The 19,075-nt window shown below is 42.3% G+C and overlaps 1 protein-coding gene across 2 annotated transcripts in view; it reads left to right on the forward strand.

Moving 5' to 3' along the window:
- The first annotated feature begins 2,120 nt into the window (after window positions 1–2,120).
- The window catches only part of PPP2CA (protein phosphatase 2 catalytic subunit alpha), a 741,847-nt gene continuing 724,892 nt past the window's right edge, over window positions 2,121–19,075 (forward strand). The window contains exon 1 of one of the 2 annotated variants that reach the window (XM_044069242.1): window positions 2,121–2,456. In XM_044069242.1, the coding sequence (XP_043925177.1) occupies window positions 2,355–2,456 (102 nt within the window). In that variant the 5' untranslated portion in view covers window positions 2,121–2,354. Of the gene's footprint in view, window positions 2,457–2,898; window positions 2,922–19,075 lie in introns of those variants that run through there. The other variant, XM_044069243.1, reaches the window with a different exon arrangement.

Genomic DNA, 19,075 nt, shown 5'->3' on the forward strand with positions numbered 1-19,075 from the left:
TGGAGAAAGCATATGATAGGGTACCTAGAGAGGAGTCGTGGTATTGTATGAGGAAGTCAGGAGTGGCAGAGAAGTATGTAAGAGTGATACAGGATATGTACGAGGGTAGTGTGACAGTGGTGACGTCTGCAGTGGGAGTGACAGATGCTTTTAAGGTGGAGGTGGGAATTACATCAAGGATCAGCTCTGAGCCCTTTCTTATTTGCAATGGTGATGGACAGGTTAACAGATGAGATCAGACAGGAGGCCCCATGGACTATGATGTTTGCAGATGACATTGTGATCTGTAGTGAGAGTAGGGACCAGGTTGAGGAGACCCTGGAGAGGTGGAGATATGCTCTAGAGAGGATAGGAATGAAGGTCAGCAGGACTAAGACAGAATATGTGTGTGTGAATGAGTGGGAGGATAGAGGAATAGTGAGGATGCAGGGAGTAGAGATGGCAAATGTGGATGAGTTTAAGTACTTGGGATCAACAGTTCAGAGTAATGGTGAGTGTGGAAGAGAGGTGAAGAAGAGAGTACAGGCAGGGTGGAGAAGAGTGTCAGGAGTGATTTGTGACAGACAGGTACCAGTAAGAGAGAAAGGGAAGGTCTACAAGAGGGTAGTGAGACCAGCTATGTTGTGTGGATTGGAGACGGTGGCATTGACAAAAAGGCAGGAGTCAGAGCTGGAAGTGGCAGAGTTAAAGATGTTAAGATTTGCACTGGGTGTGACAAGGATGGACAGGATTAGGAATCTGTATATTAGAGGGTCAGCTCAGGTTTGACGGTTTGGAGACAAAGTCAGAGAGGCGAGATTGCGTTGGTTTGGACATGTGCTGAGGAGGGATGCTGGGTATATTGGGAAAAGGATGCTAAAGATGGAGCTGCCAGGTAAGAGGAAAAGAGGAAGGCCTAAGGGAAGGTTTATGGATGTGGTGAGAGACGACATGCAGGTGGTTGGTGTTACACGGCAATATGCAGAGGACAGGAAGAAATGGAAATAGATGATCTGCTGTGGCGACCCCTAATGAGAACAGCCGAAAGAGGAGAAGTTGATTATAATGCTTTTGTTAATATTTAGTTTGAGGCAGGTGATGAGTAGTCTGTTATCTGTGTTGGGGTGGGGGTGTGGGGTTGGCGGTGTATGTCAAAGTGTTCCGGAGTTAGTGCATCTTTACAGATAATAGCTATGCCTCCGCCACGTTTCTGATTCCTGTCGAGTTTATGGATGTTATAACCAGTAGTTAGGATTTCTGTATTACTGACATGGGTTTTTAACCACGTCTCGGTTATTACTGCAATATCGGGGAGTAAAAATTGAACTTTTAAGATTATAAAATATTTCCTAAAATATTATATAATCAAAAACGGCATGGTGGAATACATACTAACATATACCATCCCTGTTTTACTGCGGAGATCGGCTGGAATTTTTTACAGGATAATATATTTAAAAACTTAAGATTGTAACATTCATAATTTTGCTGTTGTTATTAATGTTAATAGTATAATGGTTAGAGTATCCGCCTAACGAACATGCATTCACGGTTCGAGTACTACTCTAATCCGTTGAAGACGTTATGTTGATGTATTCTTAGATCGGTCTATCCACATTGTTAATGTTTTTTAAACAATAACTAATGAGGGGATACAACTGTGAGATAATATTATTGCAGTACTTTTATAATTACACACGTGACATTGACAGCTGTGTATGTGTCCCATCTAAAGAGGGAAAAATGTAAAGGGTACCACTTTAGATACACGTAATGTATTTCACAGTAGAGTTGTGATAGTAACAATAGATTAAGTCCTACTTTTTAAACGTAGTTAGATTATTTCACACTGTCCTAACCTACTGCAAAATAATGGGGAAGATACTCTTACCCCTCCCCTTATGCAGCCGTCCAAATCCGGTCTGCTCTTTAAAATACCGAGCATTTGTACTTTCAGACTTAGAAGTCACGTTACGAGCGTGAGAAACATAAAAAGTCTCCCCCCTTCCATTAAGGACAAGTTACTGGTCAGATAGGCAGTTTTAGGTAAACAGCGAATATCACGTGACATCAGTTTTGTCGGTTTCCTGGAGCGCCAGGAAGTAAGAAAAGGGAGGAGGGAGTTTGTCTTGCCTACGAGAAGTTATGTGACGTCATTGCGGCCATTACTTCAATGCAGAGAAGACAAGAAGGAACTGAATAGCTGACGTCTTTATAAATTCCATTTTTTGCAGTCTTCTCTGCTTGCTTAGTTTTTCATTTTTAATTTAATCAAAAATAGGTGGGTGGAAAGAAGAATCGGAACAGTTCCTGCTTTTGTCCCAATTAGTTGGATTTGTTTGTAACATAATTGAACCTTCTCAGCAGTATCTGCAATGGATGAAAAGGCGTTCACGAAAGAACTGGATCAGTGGATAGAACAGCTGAATGAATGCAAACAGTTAACTGAAGGCCAAGTCAAAACACTGTGCGAAAAGGTAGTACGTTATATGTAGGCTTTGGAAGCAGATACCGTAATGATATTGGTTCCTTTAACTGGTCAAGTTGTGTAGGTTACCGGCGCGTATGGTAGGACCTGAAATTTGCTTTAAACGCAGGGAAACTGCTGTTTCTTTCACATCCCTAAAGCGTGAATTGGAATACTTTATTTCTACAGTAGGCTGCTGCACTGGTAGTCTGATTTTTTGTGCAGTACCAAGCTGCGAATCTAAAAGAAATGAATGGTTGTGATATGAAGATTGGCACTACCTGACATTTCCTGATTCGTAAAATGATAGCGGAGCTTCTCTGGCGAACCGACTTGCTGGTAGCGCTCCTGTTTTCTGTACCGGCATTTTTTAGCCCTGCAGTGATCGGGTTGGTCTAAAATGGCGCCTGGTCTACATTCTTGGTCATATCTTTACTACATTGGCAACAGATAGCGTAGGAAAGTCCATAATGTGGTTAGTAGAATTTGAAATGTTTTCTGGTAACGTTATATCTTCATGTATCTGCGACTTTCCTATCTTGCAGGGTGGTGGTCGTGTTCCGATATAGGTATGGAGGAATGGTAGCATATAACATTTTTTTACGTTATGAATATACAGCTTGCGGTTGAGCTGAAGTAGATAAAATTCTTGTTCGCTAACCTTTGTGCCTCAGATTGGGTTGAGAGAGAGGATGTAAGAAATGCTTTCGTTGAATTTACCATTTTAATTTCACCGTGATGTTAATTGTCCCGTTGCAGTTTGTGGGTGATGAGATTTACACGTTCATAATGAACGGCTTGGGAATAAGGAGTTGTGTAGTCAAGGGGGTAGTAGTGTCGAACTGATACAGAAGTTACCTGGCTAATGTGGGTTAACTTTGTCGAATTCTAAATGCGCGCAATTAGGCAATGTCGGTGGTTGTGGAAGATGCACATTGTTTGTGTTCGTGTCTGGATTTAAAATGCATTTCCGAATCTTACTTTAAACATAGTAATTGTGGTGTTTTTTGTCTGCGCTGCGCTCAAAATAATGTTTAGTGGAGTCGGATGCGACTGCACTGCCTGTCAGTTGTACATACTTTTGTCTGTAGCACATTTTGTTTTAAGGGAAAACGTTTTAAATCGCAATGTTACAGAAATCGTTTTGAGCGCGCTTTCCTATGGAGAAAATGGTTTACTACATTGTTTACCACAAGCTGTGGCATAGCAGGCTGTACCACCGATGTTATGGACCTCTTGTTTCAGTGGAATGTAGTGTACCTGTTCTTTTTTTATTTGAATGTATGTATAGACATCCCTGTAGCCCGCTACCGGTGTTCTGTTCCTTTTCTTGCTGCACATTTTTCCTACTCGTTGTACTAGAATGTTAAGTTAAAATGTTGTTTTTCATTGAATCTGTATTTCGTGCTGAGTCAGAAAAGCAACAGTGGACCAGTGTCGTGCCGCTGTTAAATATTTAAGTTGTTCCCCAATTAATGTATTAGAATGCGTATATTTGCGCGGGGGTGGGGTGGTGTTACTAAGTGCAAGCATGCACGCACTGTGTACACTCGCAAATGTGTATATTTTTTCATTTTTAATATGTTTATTTTCGAATACCTTTCAGTCCAGTTTTTTTTACTTGTTAGTAGTATCCCACAATCCTACTAGAAATGGAGTTGTGTGCTGTTTGGTATTCACACGTTTTGTTGATTAGATGTCCGTACTTATGACAGGATGTGCCAACTTTTCCGTGCTTGCAAGTTTAAAAGGTTTTGTGTAAGTGTCGAGTTATATTATAGATAAGGTCCTGTGCGGTTTTTGGGAATAGGCGTAGAAAGAATGCAGAGGGATTTAGTAGTTTCACTGCTTATATTTATTTGACAGGAATGCATGCATGTATGTGATGTCTTATTGGAAGCTTATTTACCATAAAATGCGCTGTGTGTGTGTATATAGATATGTATAATGTACAATTGTCGTTTTGTATGATGTGGGCGTAGATGACCTGCAAGGGTTTTATTTTATTCGTTTTACTGGAATACTACAGTCATCACAGTAGAACATTTGCAAATACAACCCTTTTGGAGAGATTCTTGTAAACGTAAACCAGGGCTGATTACAAGCACCCAGTAGTGCCCATCTTGATTGTGTATTAACAGAGAAGAAAGACAAATATGTATGTGGTTTAGGAGTAGCTTGTGGCTGTTTTAGTCAAGAGTTAAGGGAATGGGAGTCAGATTGTAGGGCTAACAGTGTCATAGTTGAATGAAGGATTGGATAGGTCAGCCATGTCCTCTGCATAAAGAGTGTTAAGATTAAGTGGGGATCGGGGATAGGTTATGCTTTTACCTGTATACAATCTTGTCAGTTTTGTTTTGAATTTCGTTAAGCATGTCTTATTGGTGGAGTGACTGTTGAAATAACTTAACTTAACTTCTTGGGGTGGTACTGCTGTTTCTTGCCCACCTTTACACATTGTATGTTTTTAAGCAGCAGCCCAGTTAACTTAATAGTAGAGTAACCATCTCTTGTGAATCTGAATTACTGCATTTATTGGCTTGTTCTTGTGTCCAGTTTGTGTGGCTTAAAACACTGATGTAACAGTAACTGTCATATTAGTTCTTAAACTGTTTGTTCTACTCTTAAATTGCTGACAACTTGTTCGAAATGTGTGAACTTTTAAGACCAGGCTTACCTGTTGTCTTGATATTTTCAGGAACTTTTGGTGGGGGTGAGGACCTGTGTTCAATACAGTTGTTATATACACAGCCTTCATTTGATATTAGTTTAGACACTAGAGCAGCTGCACACCGTACTTGCTAAAGTCTCAAAACTGTGGATAATTTGGAGAGCTATTGGGGGGGGGGGGGGTGATATTTACCAAACGTTTAACTAGGTGGTATTCTTAAGGTTCCAGCATGTTTGTAAGATTTGGAGGGCTAACAGTGTGCATGTTTATGTTATAGGCCATATGCAGTAACAAACACCTGTATAAAAACAGGTATAGGGAATGATATACTTTCAGATATCCTTGTTGGCAAACAAGAATGGTGTACAGCATAAGCAGTGGTATGTACATAGGTAGTGTCAAGTGAGTTAGTTGAGGAAGACCTATGTTTAAGTCAAGTGTGCTACTTTGCTTATCTGTCTAGCAGTTTAGCTTAGAAAAATTCTTACATGGTCAATGGCTTCTATTTTTGGATAATGTTTGTTTTTTGATGGTATTTTTGAATATTCTGTCCAAAAAGTTTTGCATATTTGTTTTGTCTTTGCATACTGACCACTTATCCCTGTGCCAAAATTTGGTTGGTCAGTTTGCTTCTTGCCAAAGGGAAGGAGTCACAATAGCTTGTTATATTTTTTCCTCACTTATTAGTGGGACACATTTTTTTAAGAATTAATGAATGTAATTACTATTAGATCGGCTTATGCAGTAAATTTCACACGAGCCAATATCTACTAGATTAAGTTGGAAACAGTTAAGTTATGGTTGACCAAATCAATATACTAATCAGTGTGCTAAAAGCAGAATCCCTTGACCCGCAAGCAATTCTTTGGTTTAAATCCTACCTAGAAAATGGACAACAAACAGTGGTCTGGGACCATCTTTCCATACCCCTCCCTGTGAACATTGGAGTCCCTCAAGGCTCTATCCTAGGCCCTCTTCTCTTCCATTTTTATTAACTATCTCTATACTGTTTCCTCAAGCCACCTGTATACAATACGCTGATGACTCTAATCTGTACTGCTAAGTAATCGACCCCTCTCCAGACCCTTACTCGAACTGTATTTAACTCTGTTGAAAAGTGGTTCACTCATCATTGCCTCCTCCTTAACCCACCCAAAAATCTCCACAGATCCACTTCAGAATTACCTCTAATAATGGAACTTGTATTTCCCCTGATCCTACTGCACATCTCCTGGGCATAACCGTTGATCATAACCTCAGCTATGATGACCATATCAACAATACTATAAAAAATGTCAAAGTAGGCTCACTGTATAGAATCAAACCCTTCCTTCCTTACACCACTAGCTAGAACCACCATTGCCCAGACTCCTCTCACTTCTACCTTATTCTATGCTTCTGCCATATATACCAATCTATCTAAGCACAATCTTACCAAGCTTGAAACTAGCTATAATATAATCAGATTTGCCACTGGCTCCCCTTCTAGAGCCCACCACTGTCTCAACCTTAAACAATTCTGATGGTCAGAACTACAAAACCAAACTACTATATAATCAACTTGTGATCGCACAAAAAATCCTTAATCACCCTACTAATACCCCTATCCTCTCTAACCTGATCTCCCCATATAAAAATCTTACAACATTACGCTCAGCTAATAAGCTAATTGCCAACATTAAATCTAATAAAAAAGCTGGGGATTCATGTTGTGGGCAGAATCTGGAACAAGCTTCCTAGAACACCCATTTCTCTCTCATCTACACCACTATTCAAGAAACATCTCAGAACATCTAAAAATACACTGACTTTGTCCCTGCTCTAAGCCTGACTGAATCATACTTATCCTCTTATTTTTCTTATTGCTATACCCCTTCCTCTTGGTCTATGGCCCCTCTGCAGCATTAATCAATAGAAGCTAACTTTATACTAGTACTTCTTTCACATAATGAATAATAATTTTCAAATATTGTGTAAACTTGTGCTTGAGTGTACCTGAAACCTACTAAAGACTTTGTACTTGATTTGTTTCTTAAACCTATGCCAAGACTCTGTACTATTGTTCACAAATTTGTTTTCCAACCATTTTTTGCTCTCTAATGTATTGGAATCTAGCCATTTTTTAATTTTGTATTCTGTAATTTTACTTATGCTTGGGAGTTTTTCTCCTCGGGCCTCTACTGAAAATGGACATGTGTCCAGCTAGACTAGCCCGGTCAACAAATATAAAATAAATAAATAAAAATTTGCTAATTTAAATAAGGTGGTGGGGGATGAGGTCAATCTTGACATGTGTGGATATTAAGTTTTAAGCTGTTAAGTTGCAGCTGCTATTTAACAAGAAAAAATTAGTTTGTGCATCATGGTTAGCTGTGATCTCCCTTTTTCTCAGAGAATGAAACAGAGTTGGATTTGTGTGTATTTTGTGCTTGATCTGGTAGTGTAACCCTTTGTATGATTAACCACCAAGTTTTTAGTACCGTGTTGGGTCTTTTCTGCTCAGGCCTTTGCTGAATATGGGATTCTGCCCTGTTGGGGCTTTCATAGTACAGTAGAGTAGATTATCCGAGCTAATTGGGTCCTTGTGTAGTTTGGATATTCAAACATTTAAATTGATCCGGATAAAAATTTTCAAAACTTGCAAGGAATAAAAGTTTTTCAACCATTCAGCAGATCCAGTGGATGATCAAGAATACTTTTTCACACACAGGCAAACTAAAAGCTAAAAAAAAAAAAACACAGGTGAATATGTACATTACTGTATTCAGACTTATGATTTTTCCTACCTGAAAACTTTGGTATTTTGGATAATTGACTCTCTACTGTAAACATAGGCATGCAAGTAGGTTTTCTACATTTCCAGAACAGTCTGTATTTAGCAGTGTTGGCTCTAACTAGAAAGTTCCGAAAATGGATTTGAATCATGTCGGTGAACTTGTTTAATTCCAGTAGGATTCTGGGACTTCCACTTCTCTGGAAGTACAGGGCAACTTGAGTTCTGTGGCCATTTGCTCCTTGCCATTGCATATTCATAGACTGTACCTCATTTTGTGTAGGGAGGGCTAGGTCAGTTAATCTAGGGGCGAATTTATGAATGTCTTCCTTAAAACAAAAAAATACTTTATTTGCAGCAGGATTCATGTCTTAACTTCCTTTGTAATATTTTATTTACTGAATAAACTTGAGATGTTTTGGTTCTGGTAATTGTTGGACCGTTTGTTTTGTCGGGATATAAAAGATACAGGAACACTGGGTCCCTAATGGGATGGATGGAAGTGTTATAGCTCTCATCTCAAGTCTGAAAGATGCTTAAAACAGGTTGCTTCCTGTTTTTCCTGGTAATTTTGGAATTTTAAGTTGGTGGTCTTTAGAACATCTGGGGTCTTGTTTTGTATACAAATTTTTGGGAGCAACTTAGAAATTATGGAGCACACTCTAAGCTGGGTAGCCACTAACTACCCTCAAGAAACCATTGTACTAGGAGATGTCAACATTGACTGGACCCAATGTTCCTCACAGACAAATCCTACACCCATAAACCTATACGGTTTCACCCAAAATATAGCCTCTACCACAAGAGTAGGAAATGCACACCAAAAAGAGAGTATACTTGACTGGATACATACAAATAACACCAATAAATACACCACTGGAACCCTCCCTGATGATCTTAGTGATCACCTAGTCACATTCATAATAAAACATAAAATTACTAGCACAAACCTTCCCATACATAGACTTGTTAGAAACAAAAAGAAATTTGCTCCAACACAATTTATAACAGAACTCAAATCCTGTAACTGGTCTAAGCTAAAAACTCTTCCCCTCGAGAGTGTGACACACTTTACTGACACATTCCTTAATATTCTCGACTTTCATGCACCCAACCGAGTAGTCAGAACTAAGGTACAGATAGCACCCTGGTTAACCAGAGAAACCAAATCCAAAATTAAACTTGGAGACAAGGCCTGGGATAAATGGCGCGCTACCAAGGTACCTCTAGATCGCATTAAATTCCAGCAGCTTAGAAATGATACGAAAAAGCCATTACCCTGGACAAAAGAACTACTTCTGTCACCTCCAAGATAAACACCAGAATAACCCTAGGAAGTTCTGGGCAGGTTTAAATCTCCTCCATTCAGGGAAATGGTCAACTCCTACCCCTGAGACACTTATTGGTCGTGGGTCTAGCGTAGGGTTGCCATGAGTTCTTGGTTGTGGCTGTAATCGTGTAGAGTCTGCATGTCCTTGGTCTCATTGAGTTTTATTCGGGTACTCCCATTTCCTCCAAACACCCAAAAGACCTGGTATAAACAAATTGATCTTTCAGTTTGCATAGAAAGTGTGCCCCCACCACACACACTCCTGATAGAGTTGGCTTGCAGGGATGGTGCATAAAGTGTATAAAAAATATTGGAGATGTGCATATATAAAGCTCTTGGGTAGTGAAAAAATAAGGTACAAGATGCATTGCAGAACATCTAAAGCCTCCACTCCTAGCGGCAGTCATTCTCGACTGTGTAAGTGACTTGGTCCAGTCCTCCGCCTTGGGTCTCACCTAGTCTAAAACTGACCCTAGTCAGAAGTGGGCACAGATTGCTGTAGGTTGTGTTGGGGCTGGAGTTAATGTAGTCTCTTCTTAAATGTTCTTTACATTTTAAAATTTCAGAGATGTGTAGAGAATGTTGCTATGGCTTGCTCAGGGCAAGTTTACTGTGTAGGTACAGAGAGGTGGAATAACTGTGTGTGTTTTATTTCTTCACGATTGAAATTTGGATAGAAGGTTTGTGGTCTGCACTCTTGTGGGAGGAGAGGCCAGATTCTGCCCTTCTGAGCTGGGAATTTCTGGTTAAAGGCTTTCATTGCACATTTTTATTTGAATTGTTTCTTTCTGAAATTGGTACGCCTTGTTTGCTGTAGCATATATTAGATTCAGGCCTGCCGGATCTAGCTTTGTTGTATAACTTGTGCACTGATCCAGGCTGTGTCTTTTGGGGAAGGTTTTCTGCACCCTAGTGGCAAGAGTGTGCAATTAGAACTTCTCTGATTTGGAGACTGCTGGAACAGGACTCTGTTTTTTGAGCTTTTTAACTGGTTTCCCGCCTTTCTGAACTAGTCCAGTTTTCAGGTAATTGCTGAATCCAGGGCTGTGTTACAAGTTTGTGTTGCCCATACCTTACTTGGATAGAAGGAAGTTTCTCTTCATAGGTTCATACTAGGCTATCTGCCCTAGGGCATTTATAAGCCTAGCCAGAGTATGTTTGGCTTTCGCCACCCATTTTAAATTAATTTTGCTATGCCCTTTTTCGAGGTTAGTATACTGTGCCTCTGAGTGAAGGGAGCCTCTGGATTATGAATCGTTCCCTCCAGCATGTCCTATTTATTTCAGTGCTGAGGTTCAAGTCTCTCGAGCGTGTAGCTCGAAGGGATTTGGATTTTTTGAGGTGCAGCGTGTCCCTTAATTCTGGGTTGGACATGGCTTTTACGTCAGGCACAGGTCACCTCTGAGCAGGCGGTATGCCACTGAGTAGAGCTGGAGTTTCTTTAACCGGGCAGCATATGGCATCTGTTTGAGCCCTTTGATCCTCTTGGTGAGGTACTTTTGGGGTCTTTCCAGTTGCTGCAGGTGTTTGGTAAGGTACATCCCAAAAGGGGCATTGTACTCTATTATGGGCCTGATGAGGGATGAGTTAAGAGGCACGATGACCTCCCCTAATTTAGATGTGAATCCCTTCATGATTAGGTGGGCTATATAAAATGTTTTTCTAACCACTTTGGCCACGTGGTTGTCAAATGAGAGATTGCCATCAACTTGGGTCCCCAGGTCCCTAATTACATCTTCTGTACTTAATGGATTACCACCTATGTGGTAATTTGTGGGCACTTTGTTTTTGCCAAAGGGGATGACTACACACTTTTTGGTGTTTAGCTTGAGGCCATGGCTCTGGCACCAGTTGTCTGTTTCTATGAGGCCCTTTTGGAGGATGCTTGTGGCGGCTGGAGAGTCTATTATGGCACCCAGTTTGCAGTCATCTGCGAACTTGGTCAGCCACAGTCCTTCCGTGTTGGCCTGTACCTCCGAGAAATGTATACCAAACGAGAGGACCCAGGACTGAGCCTTGTCGGACGCCACTTGTAACTGGTTTGGAGTCTGACATGGCTCCAGCAATTCTAACCATGTGGGTTCTGTCCTTGAGCCAGTTTGCAACCCATCTAGTGACATAGGGGTTTATATTTAAGCTGGCGAGCTTATCTATAATGCCCGAGTGGGGTATTGTATCGAAGGCTTTTGCGAGGTCCAGATAGGCTGTGAGGACCACCTTCCCTTCGTCAATGGCCTTGGTGACTGTTTCAAAGGAGTCAACCAGGTTTAAGAGGCAGGATCTGCCCTTAACAAAGCCAAACTGGGTAGGATCCAGTGTCTGTAGGTCCCCAATATCTTTATTTATGAGGTCCATGATTATCCTTTCCATAGCTTTGCAGACCAAGCTAGTTAGGCTTATGGGGCGATAGTTTCCAGGGTCCGTTGAGGGACCACTGTTGCTGTACGCCACTCTTTGGGTACATATTCTGTAGTAAGGCTGAGATTGAACAGTAGTTTTATGTTTGGGTTTAACTCTTCTTGGAGTTCATGTAGGATGCAGCCTGGGTCACCGTCTGGTCCCATTGATGCTGTGTTTTTTGCTTTGGAGATGGCGGCTCCCACCTGAGCATCTGAGATGTCAGGGGGGCAGCACTCTGCTGGGATAGATATTTGCCCTTTTGGTGGGGAGGGGGGGGGAGAAGTTTGCGCTGAACCTGTCTGCTAGGATGTTGGCAGTGTCTGTGGGTTCGGTGTATTTTTTGTCATTTTGGACTAATTCTGAGCATATCTGGGAATTCCCACCCAGGTTCCTAACATAACTAAAAGCCTTGTGATTATCCTTGGTGTCCTGTGCAATTTTTCTCTCGAAGCTGGCCTTTGACGATTTTATGAGTGCCCTTAGTTTTTTGCTTATGCTGATCAGCGATGCCTTCCCTTTTTGGGATTTTGTTCTATCATGTAGTAGCTTCCTCCTTCTGTTGTATAGTTTGTTTATGGCTGGGGTCCACCAGACAGGTCGTCTGCCTTTGGAGGATTGGGTCTTGGTTTTATTTGGGATTGCATGATCATGCATTCCTGAAGGTATTCATAGAATGCATTTATAAAGGATTCTGCGGTCTGGGCCGTATTTTCCACAGGCCCGGGGGCTTTGAAGGATTCCACCTCTGTTTTGAGGAGTGTGAAAATTGCTTTAGAGAAGTTTTTCACTGTGGTTTTCTGGGCAGGGGGTGGGGTCAGGATGTGAATATCCAGTGAGATCAGTTTATGGTCTGATCTTACCAGTGAGGGATACACTTCTGGTCTGGAGCATAGAGTCCCCATGTTGGTGATGATCAGGTCCAGTATGTTTTCCCTTGGAGCTAGAGTAATGCTCCCATCTATGTTTGGGTAGTTGGTCACCCAATATAATGGTGTTCGGAGAGACCTTCATATTTTCCAGTGTTCTCAGGAAGGCCGAGTGGGGTTCCTGGGTTTGGGAGGGTGGTCTGTAGCAGGCTATAAACTGGAGGGCAGTTTTACCCACTGTTAGTTGCACATGGATAGTCTCTGATGCTTCGTGCTTTGCCACCAACCTGGAGGTGTGGGTATCTTTGAATATTGATACCCCCCCTCCTTTTGTGGTTCGGTCCAAGTTTTGGGGCCGAAAAGCATGGTATGAGGTATAAACCTGGTAGTGCTGGGGTGCTCTCGGGGAGTCCTGAACCAGGTTTCTGTTACTGCACAGATATCGATGTTCTCCATGCTAAGGAGAGTTTCGAGTGCGTGCATCTTGAGGTTTAGACTTATAGCGTTGAGTAGCATTACTCTTAGTTTCTTATCCCTTGTGATACCTATGGAGGTAGGTTTGTCTTTTGAGCCTTGCCTAAAAAAGGCACTATGGGGGTAACAAGAGCCTTTGCCAATATCCGAAAGCCCAGGGGTGACGGGTGCAAGCCGTCCCTAGCAAAGCATCGTGGCTTGTGCATATCATCCCAAGCTGACAGGCATTGGATCCCCTTTGAATGACACCAATACTTAAGCCAATTGTTGAAATTGATCATCTTGTCTTCATATTGTGGCATCATTCTTGGTGAGGGTAAGATGCTACTCAAGGTCAGGGTCATACCAGCCTGGGCTACATGCTCAGAGCTCCTCTGTCTCTCTTCATGTAGTCCAGGGAGGTACGTCTCGGGTCATTGTCCATGCTGGTGTGAATGACCCGAGTCATATTTGTACTTGCCTTGGAGTGACCCGAGTGCTTGTGTTATGTGGCGGATGCTAGAGCCAGACAGGCTTCTCACCGTGACCTTCTCCTTGTTCAGCCTGGTGAGCGGGACGTCAGTGTGCCTGACGATAGTCACCTATTACAAGTGTATCAGGTGTGTTTAGTCTTAAGGGCTGTGACTGTTCGGCACACTGGCTTTGTGAGATGTGTTGCACGTGTTTTGTTTTGGGGTAGCGGTTGCTTGGGTGTCTGCTTTGGAGGTCTCTGCTGCTTAGGCAGATCTTTTAGAGCCTCCAAGTATGTTTTTGTCTGATTATGTGTTTGGTTTGCCGTCGTGGTAGGTCTATGTGAGACAGGAATTGTGAGTGTGGTTTCCTTCTCCTGACTGGTTATGCCAGTACTGAGTTGAGAGAGCTTAGCCTCCAGTTTGGCTATATGGTTGCATCTCTCACGTGTTGGAATTTGTTGGGAGGAGGAGAGGGTTGTCTGTGTACATGAGGCAGTTGTAACATTGCCTCAAGATTCCCATATTCACCAGCTGGACTGGAGAGGAGATTGACAACTGACCTTTGGACATGCTAGAATAATGTTGGGAATTCCTTTATAATTGAAAACAAGGGCCAATGGGGAGCGAGGGTGTAGTGCTTTTAATTTTTTGTGCTGATTTACCAGGTAACTTAAATGCAAAAATGACAAACAGTAACTTTCTTTCAAGCGAAGCAATGAAATAAGTACAGTAAGCAATGCAGATATCACTAGGGATCCACAGAAAGAAGCGCTTTAGGTGGAATTAGCGTTCCAGGGAAATAACAAGCATACAAACAAAGCTAGATTCAGCAGGCCTGGATCTAGTCTATGCTACAGCAAACAAGGTGTACCAATTTCAGTAAGATACAGTTCAAATATTCAGGCACTATAAACCTTTAACCAGAAATTCCCAGCTCAGAAGGGCAGAGTCCAGCCTCTCCTCCCACAAGAGTGCAGACCACGAACCTTCTTAATGTAAAATAACTGGCCTGAAACCCAAGTGCTTAAGCCAGAGCCTAATACACTTTAAGAATAACAGACACTGAGCTCTCAATCAGCAGTTCCCAACTTAGAAGGATGAAAGCTACCTGTCCTGCCACCACAGTGCATGCCACAAACCTTCCTAATGTAGAACAACTGGTCTGAAGCCCAAGTGCTTAATCCAAAAGACTTAGAATGATAGCTACACTTTAACCAAGTTACTACCAAGCAGTAATAAATACAACTGGATACTTTAAATAATGCCTGGATTAGTGCTAAAGTTATAAACAAAGCTAGATTCAGCAGACCTGGATCTAGTCTATGCTACAGCAAACAAGGTGTACCAATTTCAGTAAGAAGAAATTCAGATATGCATGCACTATAAGCCTTCAACCAGAAATTCCCAGCTCAGAAGGGCAGAGTCCAGCCTCTCCTCCCACAAGAGTGCAGACCACAAAACCCTCAATGTAAAATAGCTGGCCTGAAAGCCCAAGTGCTTAAACCAGAATTAATATACTTTTAGAATAACAGACACTGAGCCCTCAATCAGCAGTTCCCAACTTAGAAGGATGTAAGCTACCTGTTCTGCCACTACAGTGCAGACCACAAACCCTCTCAATGTAAAACAACTGGTCTGAAGCCCAAGTGTTTAAACTGAAAGGCTTAGAATGAGTTACACCAAGCAGTAATAAATACAATTGAGAACGTTTAAGATGACGCAAAAGCAGAATAAAGTAGGAAGAAACACAAGTACAGTAAAAGCAGAAGAAATTTCTAAAAAAAAAAAAAGTAGCAAAAGCAGTAGTAAATACAATTCTCATGCAGTGCAAGCTGGCACACTTGAATATGTAGCAATATTAGTCCACACACAGTTTGAAAAAATGTAATTAAATTAAAAAGGACTAAAAGCAAGTGCAGAAAGGGTTTATTAGGTAGAATGCAGTAAATAGATGTCCTGGGGGAGTGTCTTAGATCAAATCTACAGTGGGGTGGGCACTGCAAAAGCCACCAAATTTAAACTACAACCAAGAATAGGGAGGGCGGTGGGGAAACAGTTTCAACACAGATGTAAGGAATGTGCAAATTATAAAAAAATATATATTTTGTTTGCTATAGATTTGCAGAGCAGTAAGACACAGATATCAAGCAGACAATTTAACTCTATAATACAGAATAACACAGAAAATATACTCATCTCTATAAACTTGAAGATAGTTCTGTAAGGCTATCTCTCAAACTAAGGTTCCAGTTTGAATACAGGTTGTTAATTAAAAGGAGAGACAGCACTAGCTAAATTATATCAGCTGAAAGACAAGGCAGGAAATGAGGGGGGTGGGGGACAGTTTCAACAGAGATGTAAGGAATGTGCAAATTATAAAAATATATATATATACTGTTTTTCATCTGTGAGAGAGGGGAGCTTTGAGCAGCCCATCTGTCCCTGGAGGAGTGGTTTCCGCCCAGAAGTTGGTAGTTTATTGGCCATATTGGGCTAATTTCTCTCACTTCCTTATAAAAATTGCATTTGTGTAGTTTTGCACGCCGGGCAGCGCCAGTTAGCTAGGGTTAAACTATTCCCGGCTCCACAGTCTACTCTGCAATTTTTCCCTTGGAACTAGACAAATCAACTTAGCACACAAATCATTCATTTCACATCCAAGCACTTGCTAAAAACTTATAGCAAGCACTAATTAACCCTAGCACTAGACCCCCCCCTATACTGTCCAGAAGGACACGTCTCTCTCTTCATCCCCACCAACCAATCAGAAAAACAGCTTACTCTATCTATTAAGGCATGTCCAAAGGGCAGTTTCCGCTGTACTCTCCAGTCCAACTGGTGAATCTGGGCATTATGAGGCAATGTTACAACTGCCTCATGTACACGGGCAACCCTCTCCTCCTACCACCAAGCACTAATATATGAGAGAGATGCAGTTATACAGCCAAACTGGAGACTAAGCTCTCAACCCAAGACTGGAACTGACAGTCAAGAGGAGAAGGGTAATACTTACTTACAACACATCACCAATCTCACATAGACCTAATAAACCAACACCGACAAATAACACACACAAAATACAAGAAAACCTACTCGGAGGCTCTAAATAAAAATCTACAAAAGCAACAGAGACCTCCAAAGCAGACATCCAAGCAACCTCCACACCCCATCACCAACCACGAAACATACTTCACATAATTAGTTTCATGCAGTCACAGCCCTTAAGGCAAAATAGCATACCCAACATGCTAGTAATAAGTGACTCTATAGTCAGGCAGACTGATGTCCCACTAACTAGGCTGGACAAGGAGAAGGTTACAGTTAGCTGCCTGGTTGGGCGCCAGGATTCGCCACATAACACAAGCACTCGGGTCACTCCAGAACAGGTACAAATAAGACTCTGTCATTGTTCATGTTGGTGTGAAAGACCTGAGACGTACCTCCCTGGTCTACATGAAGAGACATGGGAGAGCTCTCTGATCATGTAGCCCAGGCCGGTATGACCCTGAGTAGCATCTTAACCTCACCATGAATGATGCCACAGTATAAAGAAAAAATGATCAATTTCAACAATTGGCTAAGTTTCTGGTGTCATTCAAAGGGGATCCAGGATCTGTCTGCCTGGAATGACATGCTCAACAAGCCATGTTGCTTTGCAAGAGATGGCTTGCACCGGTCACCCTTAGGCTTTCGAATACTGACCAAGGCTCTTGCTGCCCCCATAGTGCCTTTTTAGGCAAGGGTCAAAGACAAACCCACCACCATAAATGGCACAAGTAACCAAAAACTGAGGGTAATGCTACTCAACGCCAGAAGTCTAAACCCCAAAATGAGCGCACTCTAGGCACTCCTCGGTATGGAGAACATCGACATCTCAGGAGCCTTAAACCAGGTTTTTGTTACTGCACAGAACACCCCAGCACTACCGGGCTATAACTCGTACCATACCTTTCGGCCACAGAACCAGAACCTAAACACAAAAGGCGGAGGTGTATCCATATTCATCAAGGATACCCACACCTCCAGGTTAGTGGCTCAACACAGATCATCCATGTGCAACTAACAACGGGCAATACTCCAATCCAAATTGTAGCTTGCTACAGATCACCCACTATGACCCAAGACCCTCATTCTGCATTTCTGGAGACACTGGGAAATATGAAGGTTCTACCAAACACCCTAATACTGGGTGATTTCAATTACCCAAACACAAAACTGGGTGAACTACTAAAGTACTAACTCCCTTGCCCAACGCTTCCTAGAATTTATAAACTAATGCCCTGGATCAACTGGTCAACACTCCCACCAGAGGGAACAACATATTGGACTTGGTCATCACCAATATGGGCAGCCGGTGTTCCACACGGGAGGTCAACCCCTAGCTGGTTTAATCAGACCATAGACTAATCACTCTGGATATCTATGTTCTAAGACTCTGGTGGAAAGGTTCCCAGCCCCCATGCTAAAGGACAGTGCTGTCCAAGCTGTTGAAACCTTTACAAAGGCATTCTGAGCATCTGCAGGAATGCATGGACTGCCATCCCAAGTAAAACCAAGACTCACTCCTCCAAGAACCTAAGTGGAAACTCTCAGATCTGCTCAGAGTTCATGCAGAATGGCACAAAATACACTGAACAGAGTGATATTGCCAACATTCTGGCAGAAAGGTTTAGTGCAAACTTCACCCCCTAAAGGGGCCCATAGCCATATCAGAAGAATGTAGGGACCAGTCAGTCACTGACACACAGGTTAAAACAGCCCTATCCAAAGCCAAAAACACAGCTTCATTGGGACCGGACAGTGTCCCGGGCTGTCTTAAAAGAGCTCCAAAATAAATTAACCCCCCACCTTAACACACTGTTCAAACTCAGCCTCTCTACAGGCTGTGTACCCCATAGAGTGGTACACAGCAACAGTTAACCCGCTCCACAAAGGTGGAGCCACGATTTACCCTGGGAACTGCCGCCCTATAAGCCTGACTAGCCTGGTCTGTAAGGCTATGGAGCGCATAATCATGGAACTCAACGGAGACATTGGGAACATCCAAACTTTGGACCCTACCCAGTTTGGCTTTAAAGGCAGACCATGCCTCCTACACCTGGTGGACTTCTTTGAGACTATTACCAAGGCATTAGACGAGGGAACGGAGGCCCACGCAGCTTACCTAGACCTCGCAAAGGCTTTCGACACCACTCCCCATTCTGATGATATAGATAAGCTCAGCTTGAACGGATAGAACCCACATGGTGAGAGTTGCAGGCTGTTGGTCCGACTCTAAACCGGTTACAAGTGGCGGCGTCCCGCAGGGCTCAGTCCTGTTCGGTGTGTACTTCTCAGAGGTACAGGCAAGTACAGGAGGACTGTGGCTGACAAAGTTTGCAGATGACTGCAAACTAGGGGTCATAATTGATTCTCCGGCTGATGCAGACACCTTCCAGAAAGGTCTCACTGAGACAGATACCTGGTGTCAAAATCATGGCCTCAAGCTAAATGACAAATTGCATAGTCAATCCCTATGGAAAAACAAAGTACCCGTGAACTGCCACATAGGTGGTAGTCCCCTAAATGCAGTAAATGCAGAAAATGTAATAACAGATTTGGGGACCCAAGTAGATGGTAATCTCTCCTTTGATAATCATATTGCCAGGTTGGTTAGAAAATCC

Source organism: Protopterus annectens, chromosome 4.part0, assembly GCF_019279795.1.
Source record: "Protopterus annectens isolate FY-2018-M chromosome 4.part0, PAN1.0, whole genome shotgun sequence".
In the NCBI taxonomy this organism is placed as follows: domain Eukaryota; kingdom Metazoa; phylum Chordata; order Ceratodontiformes; family Protopteridae; genus Protopterus; species Protopterus annectens.